Source organism: Mus musculus, chromosome 7 (genome assembly GCF_000001635.26).
Source record: "Mus musculus strain C57BL/6J chromosome 7, GRCm38.p6 C57BL/6J".
Lineage (NCBI taxonomy): Eukaryota > Metazoa > Chordata > Mammalia > Rodentia > Muridae > Mus > Mus musculus.
The window spans coordinates 142,293,849-142,310,071 of record NC_000073.6 but is presented as its reverse complement, the minus strand read 5'-3'; the positions used below and the strand labels follow the sequence as shown (position 1 = coordinate 142,310,071).

Below are 16,223 nucleotides of genomic sequence, written 5' to 3'. Positions count from 1 at the left end.
AAGAGTGGGGGTGGGCATTGTGGGTGGTGCCATCTCTGGGCTGGTAGTCTTGGGTTCTATAAGAATGCAAGCTGAGCAAGCCAGGGGAAGCAAGCCAGTAAAAAACATCCTTCCATGGCCTCTGCATCAGCTCCTGCTTCCTGACCTGCTTGAGTTCCAGTCATGACTTTCTTTGGTGGTGAACAGCAATGTGGAAGTGTAAGCTGAATAAACCCTTTCCTCTCCCACTTACTTCTTGATCATGATGTTTGTACAGGAATAGAAACCCTGACTATAACACTCTGTTGTTTAAACATACCACATTTTCTTTATCCATTCTTTGATTGACGAACATATAGGTTTTTTCCAGTTCTTGGATGCTGCAAATAAAGCTGCTATGAACAAGGTTGAGCAAGTGTCCTCTGGTATGATGGAGCGTCCTTTGGGTATACATCTAGGAGTGGTGTAGCTGGGTCTTGAGGTAGGTTGATGCTTTGATTCTCAATTTTCTGAAGAACATATTGTTTTCCAGTGTGACTGTATATGTTTACTCTCCCACCAGCAATGGTGGAGTGTTCCCCTTGCTCCATATCCTCACTATCATGAGCTGTCACTTGTATTATTGGTCTTAGCCATTCTGACAGGTGTAAGTTTTGATTTTCATTTCTGTGATGGCTAAGAATGTCAATTTTTTTCTTTAAGTGTTCCTCAGCCATTTGAGATTCCTCTACTAAAAATTCTCTATTTAGATCTGTTATCCCATTTTTTAATTGGATTATTTGATTTGTTGATGTCTGGTTTCTTGTGTCCTTCATATATGTGGGCTATTACTCCTCTATCAGATGTAGAGTTGGTGAAAATCCTTTCCCATTCTGTAAGTTGCTAATTTGTCCTATTGAAAGTGTCCTTTGCCCAATAAAAACTTTACAGTTTCATGAGGTCTCATTTATTAATTGTTGATCTTACTGCCCATGGTATGTTTTGTTCAGAAAGTCATCAATGTGTTCTATGCCAATGTGTTCTGGGCTATTCCTCAATTTCTCTCATATCAGGTTCAGTATATGGTTTTATGTTGAGGTTTTTTTATCCTTGGACCTGAATTTTGTGCACGATGATATTCTATATGATGTCTATTTACATTCTTCTACATGCTGACAACCAGTTACATCAGCACCATTTGTTGAAGATGCTTTCTTTTTTTCCCATTGTATAATTGTATAATCTTGGCTTCTTTGTCAAAAATTAGGTATTCATAGATGTGTGGATTTATGTCTGTGTCTTTGATTCTAGTCTATTGATCAACTTGTCTTTTTATGCCAATACCACATGTTTTTTATTTCTATAGCTCTGTAGTAGAGCTTGAAACCAGGGATGGTCATACCTCTGGAAGTTTTTTATTGTGTAAGATTGTTTCAGCTATCCTGACTTTTTCTTTCTATATGAAGCTGTATATTGTTCTTTAAGGGTCTGTAAAAATTGTGTTGGTGTTTTGATGGGGATTTCATTCAACCTGTAGATTGCTTTTGATAAGATGGTCATTTTCACTATGTTAATCCTATGGATCTATGAACATGGGAGATCTTTCCATCTTCTGATGTCTTCTTCAACTTGTCTCTTCAAAGACTTGAAGTTCTTTTTTTTTTTTTTTTTTTTTTGGGTTTTCGAGACAGGGTTTCTCTGTGTGGCCCTGGCTGTCCTGGCACTCACTTTGTAGACCAGGCTGGCCTCGAACTCAGAAATCCACCCACCTCTGCCTCCGGAGTGCTGGGATTAAAGGCGTGTGCCACCTTGAAGGCAGACTTGAAGTTCTTATCATAAAGGTCTTTCACTTGTTTGGTTAGAGTTATATTATTTGTGGCTAGTGTGAAGGGTGTTGTTCCCCCCCCCCCACACACACATTATATATTTATATATATATATATATTAATCTTGTTTGAAGCTACTTCACTGGAGGTGTCTACCAACTGTAGAAGTTCCCTGGTAGAATTTTTGGGGTTGCTTTTGTATACTATCATATCATCTGCAAATAGCAATACTTTGATTTCCTCCTTTCCAGTTTTTATCCCCTTGATCTCCTTTAGTTGTCTTACTGTTCTGGCTAGAACTTCAAGTACTGTATTGAATAGATTCTACCCCATACTTTTAAGAAAACTATAGAAAACGTGACTTAAGGTTGCCAGGGTGGATAGCAATGATTGTGTAAGGCTCAATCTATCAGGCTGAGCAACCAATTGGAATTCCTGTGACTGCCAAGAATGTCACAGACCAGAGGAGTCTTAGCCTCTTCTACTGCAGCCATTCTTTGCTCACCTCCATGTCTGAACTAACATACATAACATCCTTATGACCATGAGATGAAATCCTACAGCACACACCACAGACCCCTAGGCTTCCCTAGTCCCAGAGCTAAGGATGCCCCCAGGTAACACCTGAACCTACAGCAGAAGTGTCCCTGATTGGCTGGGACTACAGCAGAAGTCTTCCTGGTTGGCTGGGACTGACTTACATACTGTTTTCACCAACGTCTTTGGGAAGTGTTGTGATTCATGATTTTCTTCAGAACATGGAGTTTGGGATATCACGAGTCTGTATTCTTCTATTGTGATCATTCATATTTGACTCCAGGATAAACTTGTGATTATTTTGAACATGAAAAATGTTATCAGCACATACACATACACTGAATGTCCATCCCACCATACACACATGCACAAACACACAAAAACATACACACACATAGAAACACTTATATATGCAAAACACATTTTATTATGAGTTAAAATTATTTGTTTAAACACTTCTATATCACCTTTAATGATCATCATTTTGATATGATTAATCTATTTGTCATGTTTAAAACTTCTTGTAGCATCTATGTAACAGTTTGAGGGGAGGACATGGGAATGAGGCATTTGAAGACACAGCTGAACTTCTACCTGTGTCTAGATGTAAGAGAAAAGTATGGAGACCCTAATGCTCACAGAGGACAAAGCTACATCAGGCTGGCCATCCGTCAGTCAGGACATCTGGCATATCCACCCTCTGGCCTTTAGAGTCTCAAGGCACAAGCATGAGTGTGTTGAAGTCAAGGGTCACCCTTCAGTATTGCTCCTCGGGTGCTATCCGCCTTGTTTTTTGAAGTAGAGTCTTTCACTGACCTGGAACTCATCAAGATGGCTAGGCTGCCAGGTCAGTGAGCCCTTGGGATGCCCTGCCCCTTCCTCCATGGAACTAAGATCACCAGTGTGGCCTGCAGCAGGTCTTCCGGCTTGCAAGGCAGGCACTTTATGAGTTCAGCCAGGCTCCAGCCCTCCACGTACCCTTCAAATCAGCTCACAAGAATAATCAGATGCAGCCTGGGATTTTGATGCTATGGGTTTGTGGCTACCCTAGTCTACATAGCAATTCCAGGGTCGCAAAGGTTACATTGTAAGGACTTGTCTGAAACAAGCAACTAATGCATACACACACACACACACACACACACACACATATGCAACATATGCACATATATGAAACACACATACACATTCACATACATGCACACTACACACACACACACACACACACACATTTGGTTTTCAGCCACTTTTTACATGGTTTCAGTCCTGGTCACTTTTCACTGATGTGTTATTACCTTTACAGAGTAAAGGGTTTTCTGTGTATGCATATAATGTGCCATATCCCCTCTGTCATTCTTCCTTAGTCCCCTCTCCTTTCCTCTTCTCCATCATCCCCTTTCATATTCATGTTCACCTTTTAAAAGTAGCTCCCGCCTTTTCCCTTTCTGCCACCGCCATGCCATCCAGACTGAGGAAGATCCGGAAACTCCAGGGCCACAGGAGCCACAGTCACGGCCATGGCCGCATGGGTAAGCACCGTAAGCATCCAGAAGGCCGCGGGAATGCTGGAGGCAGGCACCACCGCAGGGTCAACTTTGACAAATATCATCCAGGTTACTTTGGAGAAGTTGGTATGAGGCATTACCACTCGAAGAGCAACCAGAGCTTCTGCCCAACTGTCAACCTGGATGAGTTGTGGACGTTGGTCAACGAGCAGCGCGGGTCAATACAGCAAAAAAACAAGACTGGAGCTGCTCCCATCACTAATGTTGTATGATCAGGCTACCACAAAGTTCTGGGCAAGGGAAAGCTCCCTAAGCAACCTGTCATCGTGAAGGCCAAATTCTTCGGCAGAAGAGCTGAAGAGAAGATTAAGGGTGTTGGAGGTGCCTGTGTTCTGGTGGCTTAAAAGCCACACCAGAGGTTAATTAAATGCTAACATTAAAAAAAAAAAAAGTAGCTCTCATGCAATCCTAATTATATTATTTTAAATTTAATCTTTTACTTAATTATTTACTTAAGCACAATTAATTTTTTTATTTGTTTGCAGTGCTAGAGACAAAAGCCACAGCCTTGGCACGGCTAGGTGAGTGCTCTACCACTGAGCTATGTTCTACACCCACTGCCAAAACAAAAACAAAAACATTCGTTTGCGTGTAGGTCTTGCTTCTAGCCATCTTGTTACACTGGATGTCTTAGTTAGGGATTTACTGCTGTGAACAGGCACCATGACCAAGGCAACTCCTATAAGGGCAACATTTAATTGGGGCTGCCTTACAGTTTCAGAGGTTCAGCCCATTATCATCAAGGAAGGGACATGGGAGCGTCTAGGCTGGCATATGCAGGCAGAGCTGAGAGTTCTACATCTTCATCTGAAGGCTGCTAATGGAAGACTCACTTCCACGAAGCTAGGATGAGGGTCTTAAAGCCCACACCCACAGTGACACACCTACTCCAACAGGGCCACACCTCCCAATAGTGCCAATCCCTGAGCCGAGCATATACAAACCACCGCACTGGCTTATTAGTTCTAGTAAATGGTTTGACTCTCATACAGGAAAACATGTTTCTGAGTTGTAGTGTCAATTCCCTCCCAAGATATAAAGTGTTTCTTGTTTCTTGCCTTATTGAAGTGGTCACCATCACATGGCACCCGCCTTGTGTACCTGTCTGTGCCCTTGTCTGGGCGACAGCTCCCTCTCAGTATTTGACAGGATTGTCTCTTGTGAAACGTCCCACATGAAGGGCCAAGCTGTGAGCTTCATCATGTGAACCCTTAAAAATGACTTGTCATTCCTGTCCACTATGCAGAGGGGACTTCCTGGAGTGCCTTGAGACAAAACAGCCACACTATCTCTATGTAAGGCTTCTGAGACCCCCATGCGACAGAGAGCAGTAGTTGCCTACACATCCCCCGCTCCAACAAGTGGCCCCAACAGCCACCTATTCCTTCCCCACGCAATCACTGCACCTGTCTTCCACAGCTGCTCATCCACAGTCAATGGGGGCAGGGGCAGAGCTCTAATTGGCTCTGTATCTAGAGCCCAACAGAGGAGAGGTACAGCACAGAAAACCAGTCAGTACTAAGGGGCAAATAAAATGGGTTGGGCTTGGCGCAAAAAATAAGAGGAGAAAAGAAGGCATAAGAAAGAGTTTGTTCTGCAAAGACAGTTTATTTAGGGATCCAGGACTTGATCCACAGGAAGCTAGAAAGATTAAGACTCAACCTGGGTGGAGGGGCAGCTCTCAGATTAGACTTACAAAGAGGAGGAAACAGTAAAGGAAACCTACCACAAAGGAGGTGAACATGGGGCCAGGAGTGGAGTCCATCCATTTGGTAAGAGATACCCTAGACTTCTCTCCATGTTGGAGGTGTCTTTGGTGAACTGTGGTGTGAAAACCATAGAGCCCCAGAACAGAGGAATAGACAGGCTGTAAAGGGTACCGGAATCAGCTCTGCTGCCTGAGATCTGTGGCCAGAGTCTCAGATTTTACACTGGCAGCACACAGGGGCACAGCAGCTGGACTGGCAGCAGCAGGGCTTGCAGCAGCTGGACTGGCAGCAGCAGGGCTTGCAGCAGCTGGACTGGCAGCAGCAGGGCTTGCAGCAGCTGGACTGGCAGCAGCAGGGTTTACAGCAGCTGGACTGGCAGCAAGAAGACCCACAGCCTGAAGAGCAACAGGGTTTGCAGCAGCTGGACTGGCAGCAGCAGGGCTTGCAGCAGCTAGACTGACAGCAGCAGGGTTTGCAGCAGCTGGACTGACAGCAAGAAGACCCACAGCCTGAAGAGCAACAGGGTTTGCAGCAGCTGGACTGGCAGCAGCAGGGTTTGCAGCAGCTGGACTGACAGCAAGAAGACCCACAGCCTGAAGAGCAACAGGGTTTGCAGCAGCTGGACTGGCAGCAGCAGGGTTTACAGCAACTGGATTGACAACAGCCTCCCTTGCAGCCCCCACAGGAGCCACAGCCTCCTTTGCAGCCCCCACAGGAACCACAGCCTCCCTTGCAGCCCCCACAGGAGCCACAGCCTCCCTTGCAGCCCCCACAGCTAGAGCAGGAACAGACAGGCACACAGCAGCACACAGGCTTGCAGCAGCTGGAACCACAGCCTCCACAGCTGGAGCCACAGCCTCCTGAACAGCCACAGCAGGTCATGGTTCTGGAGTTTGGTTGAAGATGGAGTAGGTCAGAGGAGCAGGTGGAAAGGAAGTGTGCAGATGTGGAGCCTCCTGAGCCTGGGTCTTTATATCCCTGCCCAGGTCAGGTGTCATGAGTCACTTCCTGATTCCTGAATGTGTCATAGTTTAGGATTCTCTTCTGCATGGTCTATCTGTTCCTATCTGTTACTTCTGTTTTCCCGATTCCTGAGCAAACCGCCACATCTCCAAGGGAATTCTGCCCCTCTGTAAACACTAACAAGTGTCGGGTAAGTGCCCCCTTTATTTGGGGCTATAGGAAAGCACAGAGACAGGAATGAAGGACTCAGTTGTCCCAGACTTGCTAGTTTATTTGAGTACTGCCCTTGTATTGTTCTTCCCAAGACTGCTTTTTAAAAATTCTGTTTTTCTATGTAGGTAGAGCTATATAAGTATCTCAGGCTGACCACGAACCCACGATGTAGTTCGGACTGAACTGGGACTTACAGCTCTCTTTCCTGCCTCAGACCCTCGAGTGGGATTACACCATGGGAAGCTTTGAGCATGGATAAGACACTGTCAGAAGACTTGATTCCAGAGCTCAGTTCAACTCCACATAGTGAGTACTTCTGTCTATAAAAGGCACCTTCTACGGTTTTCAGATTATTACACAGTAGTAGGTAGGTGTAGGTAGCATCCCAGCTGCTCAGTGACACTTAATGCAATTTTGTGTAAATATGTCTAGAATCCTGCCCAGGGTGAAAGCAGGGTGAAGATGCTCTATGCTTTTCCTCCGGAAGCCGCACCATGGCAGTGTGAGAAGCCCACTGTCCCTCAGCTTCACATTGCAATGGTTCCTCCGGCTGAAGGTTTTCTTGCTGCTTGTCCTGTTCTACTCCTTCACAACCTGTCTTGTTTGAGGAGAAGTAGCTACGTCAGGATGTGGTGTCAAAATGCCAAAGAAAGCCTTGGCCATCAAGAAGCACAAGCTAGGAGCATCCAAACTCATTTGGTGTTAGCTGGAAGAAGTGTAATTTTCTCATACAGTTTTGTTTGTTAATGTGGGGAATAAAGGGAAGGGGAGGGAGGGAGGGAAGGGAAGAGAACTAAAGAGACAGTTCAGGTGGTAAAATATTTGCCTGATATGCAAGAGGACCTGATTTTCCCCTACAAAACCTTATTGAAATGCCAGGAGTTGCCAGGCATGGTGGCACAAACCTTGAACCCTAGCATGTGAGGTCAGGGTAGGCAGATCTCTGTGAGTTGGAAGCCCACCTCTTCTATACAGCAAGTTCCAAGATGCCCGAGATACAGAATAACAACCCATTAAAAAAAACAACAACAAACAACAACAAGAACCCAGCCAGGACTGGTGGGGGCATGCTCCTAACCCCAGTGCTGGGTAGGTTGCTAGGCAGGTAGAATTTGTTTCAGAAGAAAATTCTTAGCAACATTTCTGTAGCCTATACAAAATTTTGTAAAAGAACTTTTATCTTATGATGCAAGCAGCATGGTTTTATACAAACTGTACTTTCTATTATCAATTTTAGATGCTTCTTGTTTCTCCAAGATACTTGCTCTATACGATTGGTTTTCTCCTCCAACTCCTGTGATGAGATTTTTTTTTCTCAGTCTCAGTTTCCACTGAAAGCAGCAGAGCCAAACTTCCACCCAGAATGAAATTTAAAGTCAGTATTTCAGTTAGCTGGCATTATATTTATGTGTGTCGGCGGTAAAGCCCTATCAACTGTTTTTTATCTCAAATGTTATAGTTAACTATTAAATTCCCAGTTAGGTAGATACTTTCAAAGAAATGGAGAAAAAAAGAAATATACATAAATTAATAAAGTTCAAAAACTGGCCCTGAAATGCCCCTCCCCCAATTTTAAATTAGTCATGCCAAAAGGGAATGTTACTTGTTATGGAACAAGTTGAGAAAACACACACACAAACTGAAGGGGCCAGAGGTTCACTGGAGATTCTGGGTACAGGTTACACTTTGCCGCAGTTTGTCAACACATGGTGAGTTGTTGCAGGATATTTGACCTCACTGTGAGCCCCAAGATTGTGTTGTTTAATGGAAAAAAAAAACTGATTTTAGTCATGGTGTGGCTCAGCCTTAGCACATACCTTTAATCCCTCTGGCTGGAATACAGATATACCCTTAGCACAAAACTTTAATCTCAAACAATGAATGTAAAGTTAGTTTGGAGAAGGAAGCAGCCATGTTTGAAAGTGATGTCAAATGGAGAGGTAGACAAAGTGATAAATCAGAGAAAGATTTGGCAAACAGGATCTGCCCAACTCTTATGAGAAGAGAGGGGAAATGGATGACTTAAGAGAGAGCACAGCAGAGACAGAGAGGTCAGGTTTACTCGGACAGTTCTAGGGAGACAGGTTGCAGAGACAGAGAACAAGCTAGACAGGTGAAGTCAGAACAAGCCAGAGAATAAGAGGGAAGGGGAGAGGAGAGGAGGGTAGAAGGGAGGAAAGAGGAAGAGAGGGAAGGGCTGAGAGGGGAAGGAAGGGGAGGGCAGGGGAGGGAAAGGGAAGGTGAGAAGTATGGGAAGAGAGGGGAGTTGGGGAGAGAAGAGTTAAGGGGATAGAAGAAGATGGAAGGGAAGAGAAGGAGATCTAAGGAGAGAGGAGGGAAGGGAAAGAAGGGTGAGGGGAGGAGAGAGGAGGCTAAGTGAGAAAAGGGAAGGGAAGATGAGAGGCTGGTATAGGAGGGGAGGGGAAGGGATGGGAGAGGAGGGAGGGGAGAGAAGTAGAGAGGAGAGAGGTGAGGTAAGGGGAAGAGTGGGAGGGAAGGGAAGGAAAGAGGAGGGAGAGAGGGGAGGGTGAGGTGGGGATGGGAGGGAAAGGAGTGGAGGAGGAGGAGAGAGGGAAGGTTTGAAAAGGGAATAGGATGGCATGGGAGAGGCATGGAGGGAGAGGAGGGGAGGAGAGGGAAGGGAAGGGAAGGAAGCAGAAGAGGGGAAGGGGGGGAAGAGAAGAAAAATAAGGAGACTCCTCATTTGGGAACATGTTTGCCTGGTAAGCAAGAGGACTACTTTGCACTACAGAACCTAAGTGAAATGCCAGGGGTGCCAGGGGTGCCAGGCCTGCCAAGTCTATGTAGCAAGTTCTAAGATGCTCCATGATACGGAATGAACAGGCTATTTTAAAACACAACAAACAAACAAGCAAACAAAAAAGCAAAACAGCCAAGACTGGTGGGGCATGCTTCTAATCCCAGTGCTGCGTGGGATGCTGGGTAGCAAGTTTTTGTTTTGGAAAAGAAATCTCTACAAATTCTCTGTAGCCTTCAAAAAAAATTGTGAAATATAACCTTTACCTTATAATTTAGTCAGCATGGCCTTTTTCAAAGTGTTCACTCAGTTTACTGTTATAGATGGTTTAGTTTCTCTAAGTTGCTTACTGTATAGGACTGGTTATCTGGTCTAAGTCCTGTGATGAGATTTGCTTTCTCAGTCTCCGTCTCCATTTGGAGACATCGGAGCCAAACTGTTCCACCCAGATTTGAAATAACAAGCTGACATTTTATTTACTTTTCTTGCAGATAAAGCCCTATAGGTTTTTTTATATCCAAAATGTTATAGTGAACTATTAAATTTCTGTTTTTAGCAAATCAGTTCCAATGAAATGGATCAAAAGAGACAATACTGTAATATAAATTATTATAGTTTAAAAACTATCCACAATTCCCACATTCACACATGCCCACATGTGCTCACATGGTAACAGGAAAACTGGGCACACACACACACACACACAGAAACACAAACACACAACACATTAGACATGATGAGAAAGGAAGTTTATTGTGAAGTAAGTTAAGAAACACAAACATAGTAGCCAGAGGTTGGCTGCTGGGTTACTTAGGGATTATAGGGGTAGGTTATATTTTGCCCCAGTTTTCCTTAGCACAGGCTAAGTCTGCAATGTCTGATAATTGGATGTTTCCTGGGGAGCACGGAGCCTGCAGAAACTTGACATTTGCACAGCTCACAAGCCACAGCAGAGCTCTCCCCAATACCTCTGCTTCTGCATAGGCTCAGTATGTTTCTCCTGAGTGATGACAACTGAAACCTTGTGCTTCTGTGGGTATGGACTCTGTTGACCTGAGAGGATTCATTCCCAACCATTTTGGCCACTCCCACTTGGTGAAAGGCTTTGTCTTTCAGAGTTGTGGCTAATTTTGGGGGGTGGGGTGGGGGTGGGGGATCACTTGCTAGGGAAAGTGCAAATGCCTTGGTCTTTGATTATCTGTTGAGCCCAAGGTACACTAACTAGAGAGAAACTTACTGGGAGTAGAAATTCCAGAAGGCAAAACCAAACCAAACACACCTTTGGAGACTGAGACACATGGTAACTTCTCCTAGACAGTAAGACATCTGTGAGCTCTGGTGGATCATGACCTAGGCTAATGGACCCTCCACTGAGTGAGCAGGTAACTCCTGAACTGGTCAAAGGAAGCCTATATGGAAAGTGTACATTGCTTATTGGTTCAACTTGTGATAATCTCAAAAATGACCCATCTCAAAGTACATTGATCCAGTCTCCACTATGAGGCACAGAAAACCTTACTGAGCCCCTCAAAATCTTGGGAGTTTTTTTCTCACTTTCCCTTAGTAAATTTACATTCATTGCTTTGGCGACCATCATCTCTCTTGAATTCTTGCTATAGGAAAGAAATTTTAAGCATTCATTCAAACATATCTTTAGCATGGCCATCTATGTCCTCATACAGATAAAGAAAACAAAACAAACAAAACAAAATAAAACAAAACAGAACCTCTGCTAGTCATCCTGCACCCAAGTCTCTCACTAACATGCAACCAAACTAGGAGTTTATAGTTGACACTTACTAACAACCAAGCTTGCCCTGCAAGATCGCATACCTGATAAGCACAAAATCAAACAGGATAGGAAATGAAGAGATGAACCCATGCATGAATTTGTTCACAAAGAGACAAACCAGGGCAGCAGAAAGATGAGACCAGCTGCTGGGTAAGAGTGTATCCTCCTGATTACTCAGCTAAAAAGGAAGGGGAGGGAGTGATGTCCTGATCAGGAAGGTTATAAGATGTGCTCTGCATTCATCCAGGGTGCCACCCATTCTCAGCTGAGGACAAGCTTTGCAAAGTTGCAAACTATTCCATCTCACCTTTGCTGCTCTGAGCCCCCAGGGCTCTCTTATGAAAGAAGGGTCCCTCTTCCTCATACTGACTTCCCAGCTAAGCTCACCAAGGGACAGGAAATGATGATGCTCTCAAAAAACTCACATCAATTTCTCTGCTTTACCCTATAGAGGTCTAAATAGATGATGCTGGCTGAGGGGAAAGATGAGAAATTCTGCCAGGCGAAGTAATTCTGCCCCAGGGTGGGTCCCTATACTGGTCACCTTGCTGTGAGCATATCCTGACTGTCCACCCAAATCCTCAGTGAAATACTTAGGATCTGGAGGTTGGGCCCTGGAGCTCTAACAATCAAGGCTAAACGACACTTCCTCCACAGCACAGTTACACAGTCAAGTAATAACAAAAATCGGAGAATACAGACTTATTGGGGGTGTCAAGAACTAAGCAGTCCCGGTCAAGGTGTCATCCTGCCCATTACCACCCCATCATTCTCATGGCTCCTGTAAGGTGGAATCTTCCCCAGGAATGAATCCCCTCCTTTCCTTTACCTGCCCATGAGTCCATACAACTCACTGGAATACAGTAGAAGAAACTGGGAATTCAGAACCTGCCCTCTAGATTTAGATCAGTGCTGTGACAGTGTAGCCCAGGCTGACCTGTAACTCTCTATAAAAACCCAGCTAGCTTAGAACTAGAACTCAGAGAGATCTGTCTGCCTCTGGCTCCCAGCTGCTGGGATGAAAGATACGCATGTCCACACACATGCAGTTGTAAAACACTACACTTACACAGGATGATACTTTTGAAGAAAAGATATCCATATTGGGAAGATGGGACAGTTCCCTCAAGTAACCCTTGTGGAAACCCAGGACTGCCATAGCCCATGTGAAGAAGAGGACCAGGTGACCTGTGAGTCACAGGGGTCAGGTCAGAGGAAGAAGCCACCAATGTTACAGACTGATGAGAGTGAGTGCTGAGGTGGGCAAATGGAGCCTGAAACCCAGGAGGCAGGCACACAAACAGCAGGAAGCACTAGTGATGGGATGGGATGGGAACAAGGTTTGCTCATGTCTCTTTACAGCTCAAAGGAAGGGGGCTGGGCATCTTCTGATGGACACTTGTTAATGTTTACAAGTTAATGGGAGCACTTGCTGGAAGATGTGGCAGTTTGCCTGCACAGACATGAGGAAAACAAAAGTAATATATAGGACCAGACAACAGGATGCAGAAGAGAATCCTAAGCCATGACACATCCAGGATCCAGGAAGTGAGCATGGGCATCCTCACACCTGACTTGGGCAGGGATATAAAGACCCCAGGGTCAGAAGGCTCCACACCAGCACACCTTCCTCTCCACCTGCTCCTCTGATCTACTCCATCCTCAACCAAACACCAGAACCATGACCTGCTGTGGCTGTTCAGGAGGCTGTGGCTCCAGCTGTGGGGGCTGTGGCTCCAGCTGTGGGGGCTGTGGCTCTGGCTGTGGGGGATGTGGCTCAAATTGTGGGGGCTGTGGCTCCAGCTGCTGCAAGCCTGTGTGTTGCTGTAAGCCTGTGTGCTGTTGTGTTCCTGTCTGTTCCTGCTCCAGCTGTGGAGGCTGTGGCTCCAGCTGTGGTGGATGTGGCAGCTGTGGCTCCAGCTGTGGGGGCTGTGGCTCCAGCTGTTGCAAGCCTGTGTGCTGCTGTGTGCCTGTCTGTTCCTGCTCCAGCTGTGGAGGCTGCAAGCCCTGCTGCTGCCAGTCCAGCTGCTGCAAACCCTGCTGCTCTTCAGGCTGTGGGTCTTCCTGCTGTCAGTCCAGCTGCTGCAAGCCCTGCTGCTGTCAGTCCAGCTGCTGCAAGCCCTGCTGCTGTCAGTCCAGCTGCTGCAAGCCCTGTTGCTCTTCAGGCTGTGGGTCTTCCTGCTGTCAGTCCAGCTGCTGTAAGCCCTGCTGCTGTCAGTCTAGCTGCTGCAAGCCCTGCTGTTGTCAGTCTAGCTGCTGCAAGCCCTGCTGCTGTCAGTCTAGCTGCTGCAAGCCCTGCTGCTGTCAGTCCAGCTGCTGCAAGCCCTGCTGTTCATCAGGCTGCGGGTCTTCCTGCTGTCAGGACAGCTGCTGAAGCTGGCTGCAATGTCTCCATGTGTTGCCAAGGCAAGATTTAAGATTCTCGACTTGACCCCGCCCCTCTGAACTGCTTCCTCAGCTGTGGCCTCCAGTTTATCTCCAGGTTCCTGATTATCCTGCTTGTTCCCTTAGCACTCCTGCTTCCCACAGCTTCAACTCAGATTTGGCTTTTCGTCCTCAAGAAGAGGCCATCTGCTCATCTACTATGGGCTAATAAATTCTCCTCTGCACTCATGTACCTCTAGTGCCCTCACCCACCTCCTGCAATAAGGTGAGCATTCAGACTTACTTGGACTTGTCAGCCAAGGAATAGCAATCTCTGCTTTAACTTAAGTTGAAAATCACAAACTAATAAACACATCCCATGGACCAATGCAGGCATGCCTCATTCATTCACCCCTCCCTGATCCTTGCTCTCAGTCCCTGGTTTCCTCATTTTCCTGCAGGTCTGTGTGGGACTCCACCAGCCTGATGGTGGTGCCTGGGCAGCTAATATCGCCTGCCTCACATCTCCTTCTCCCTGTCTTCTCCCTCTCTTTGAATTCTTCTCTATTCATGTCTTATTAGCTTCATCAGAGGGACACTGGACTGCCAGGCCAATAGAGGCCCTGAAGCTTTGACAGCTCCAGGCTGTGTCAGACCCACCCCTCAGATGACTCCCTTTGCAAGGCCCTTATTTTCCTCTTGGTTGTGAGTGCCTGCAGACCTCAGAGCTCACACATGTCCCCCTCACCAATTCCTTTTCATGGTCAATTTCATGTAGCTTCCAGCAGGTGGCAGGTAGATGTTGCTGCCTCCTAGGGACACAGAACTGGCTTGTCAAGAGCAGAGGAGGGCTAGGCACCCAGCATGTCCTCTAAAACCCTCATAGGACCCTAGGCCTTAAGACATGAAGACCTTCCTTCATGAGAATCCTGTGTTCCAAGCAAAAGAAAGCACAAAGGTAAAGTCCTTGTCCTGCTGTTCATGACCTTGTAGGCTTGGCAGTGAAACCCTTGTCACTCTGAGGACTGGGAACACATGATTCATTTGGTAAAGGGAGCCTGGAACTCAGATATAAGGTTGGGAAGAGCTAAGGTACTGTCCTATAATTAGGCACCTCAATATGACAGCAAGGTTATTTTTATTTCATTAATTCAACTTAATATATTATTTAGTGATATTGACATGTACACACAATACATATACATACACATACATGTATGCATAAATGTGGGGCCCCATTTTGGCCCTGGTATGGGCCTTTAGGACAAACCAAACCTGGCTCAAGTTTCTGCAGCCTTGTGTGAGAGCAGAATCCTGGCTGAGTTTTGAGACCTGTCTCAGACACTTCCTTATTTATCTGGGTGACTGTTTGTTCCTGCCTCTGTCCCACCATTGCTGATGTAGAGCTTTGTCATAGGCCCTGTCAGCTACTCCATACCCTCTGTCACCCTTCCCCACCCTCTATGTCATCTTACCCCATCAAAAATCCCTCTCCCTCTATACCAAACTGACATAAGGGAGAGACTAATGCCAGAAAGTTCAGTTCCTGCTTTGACAGACTCCAGGACCTAGTGTGTTTATTTTGGGTCAGGACACTCTCCATCTGCTCAGTCCTGAAGAGACCCAGGCAGGACAGGGATCTCTCTCCTCTAGCCTATTCCTGCTGGCAAGGACCTGCACATACATACATACATACATACATACATACATACATACATACATGATTCATGAGATGGTTTCTCCTTTCATCTTGGATTCAGGGGCTCAAACTCGAGTTGACTGCAAGCACATTTACCCACTGAGCCACCTTGGCAGACTTTTTTCTTTAAAAGAAAAACCATGAACCCTCCCTGTAGCTCAGCCTGGCCTGGAAACTGCAGCTTTCTCCCCTATCTCAGCCTCTCCAGTGCTGGGATTACAAGTGTACTCCAGCATGCCTGGATGAACACTGCCTCCCAAAGGTTTCTTTCTTGTTGAAGGTGAGACCAGGCACTGTGGTCATGGCCTTTACAGGTCTGACCTAGGGACTGATTCTGCAGTTCTGGATCCTCGGCTCAGCTCTAATGTCTGCTGGGCTCCATCCAATCTGCTCAATGCATTGCACTAACATTCAGCATGAACTGAAACACTGTCAGAAGACTTGATCCCAGAGCTCAGTTCCTCTCCACATAGTGAGCATTTCTGTCTATAAGGCACATTCTAGGCCTGTTGAGTTATTACACAGTAGTAGACATAGGGAAAGCCCAGCTGCCCAGGGACACTTAATGCAATTGTGTGTAAATATGTCTAGATTCCTGGCAGGGACTGAGAGCAGAGAAGCCACTCCTTGCTATTCCTCCAGCAGCCACATGGTGGCGGCGTGAGAGGTTCCTCCAGTGAAGGTTCTCCTGCTACCTGTGCTGTTTGACTCCTGTTTCTCTCTCTCTCCTAATTTGTTTGAGGAGGAGCAGCTACATCTGAATGCAGATGCCAGAATGTCAGAGACAGCCTTGGCCAGCAGGAAGCACAAGCTAGGAGGATCCAAGGTCATCTGGTGTT

General features: G+C 46.0%; 2 protein-coding genes and 1 pseudogene across 2 annotated transcripts; 2 read left to right on the top strand and 1 right to left on the bottom strand.

The window, feature by feature from the left end:
- Window positions 1–3,519: 3,519 nt before the first annotated feature.
- On the top strand, window positions 3,520–4,262 carry Gm5054 (annotated as a pseudogene).
- A 1,306-nt stretch (window positions 4,263–5,568) lies between these two features.
- On the bottom strand, window positions 5,569–6,570 carry Krtap5-4 (keratin associated protein 5-4). Its single transcript, NM_015809.2, has one exon. The coding sequence runs from the start codon at window positions 6,475–6,477 to the stop codon at window positions 5,806–5,808; it is 672 nt and encodes a 223-aa protein (NP_056624.1). The 5' UTR covers window positions 6,478–6,570; the 3' UTR covers window positions 5,569–5,805.
- Window positions 6,571–12,937: 6,367 nt separating this feature from the next.
- Krtap5-1 (keratin associated protein 5-1) lies at window positions 12,938–13,695 on the top strand. The gene has a single exon (NM_015808.2). It carries the CDS (start codon window positions 13,003–13,005, stop codon window positions 13,693–13,695), a length of 693 nt encoding a protein of 230 aa, NP_056623.1. The 5' UTR covers window positions 12,938–13,002.
- The last annotated feature ends 2,528 nt before the right edge of the window (window positions 13,696–16,223 follow it).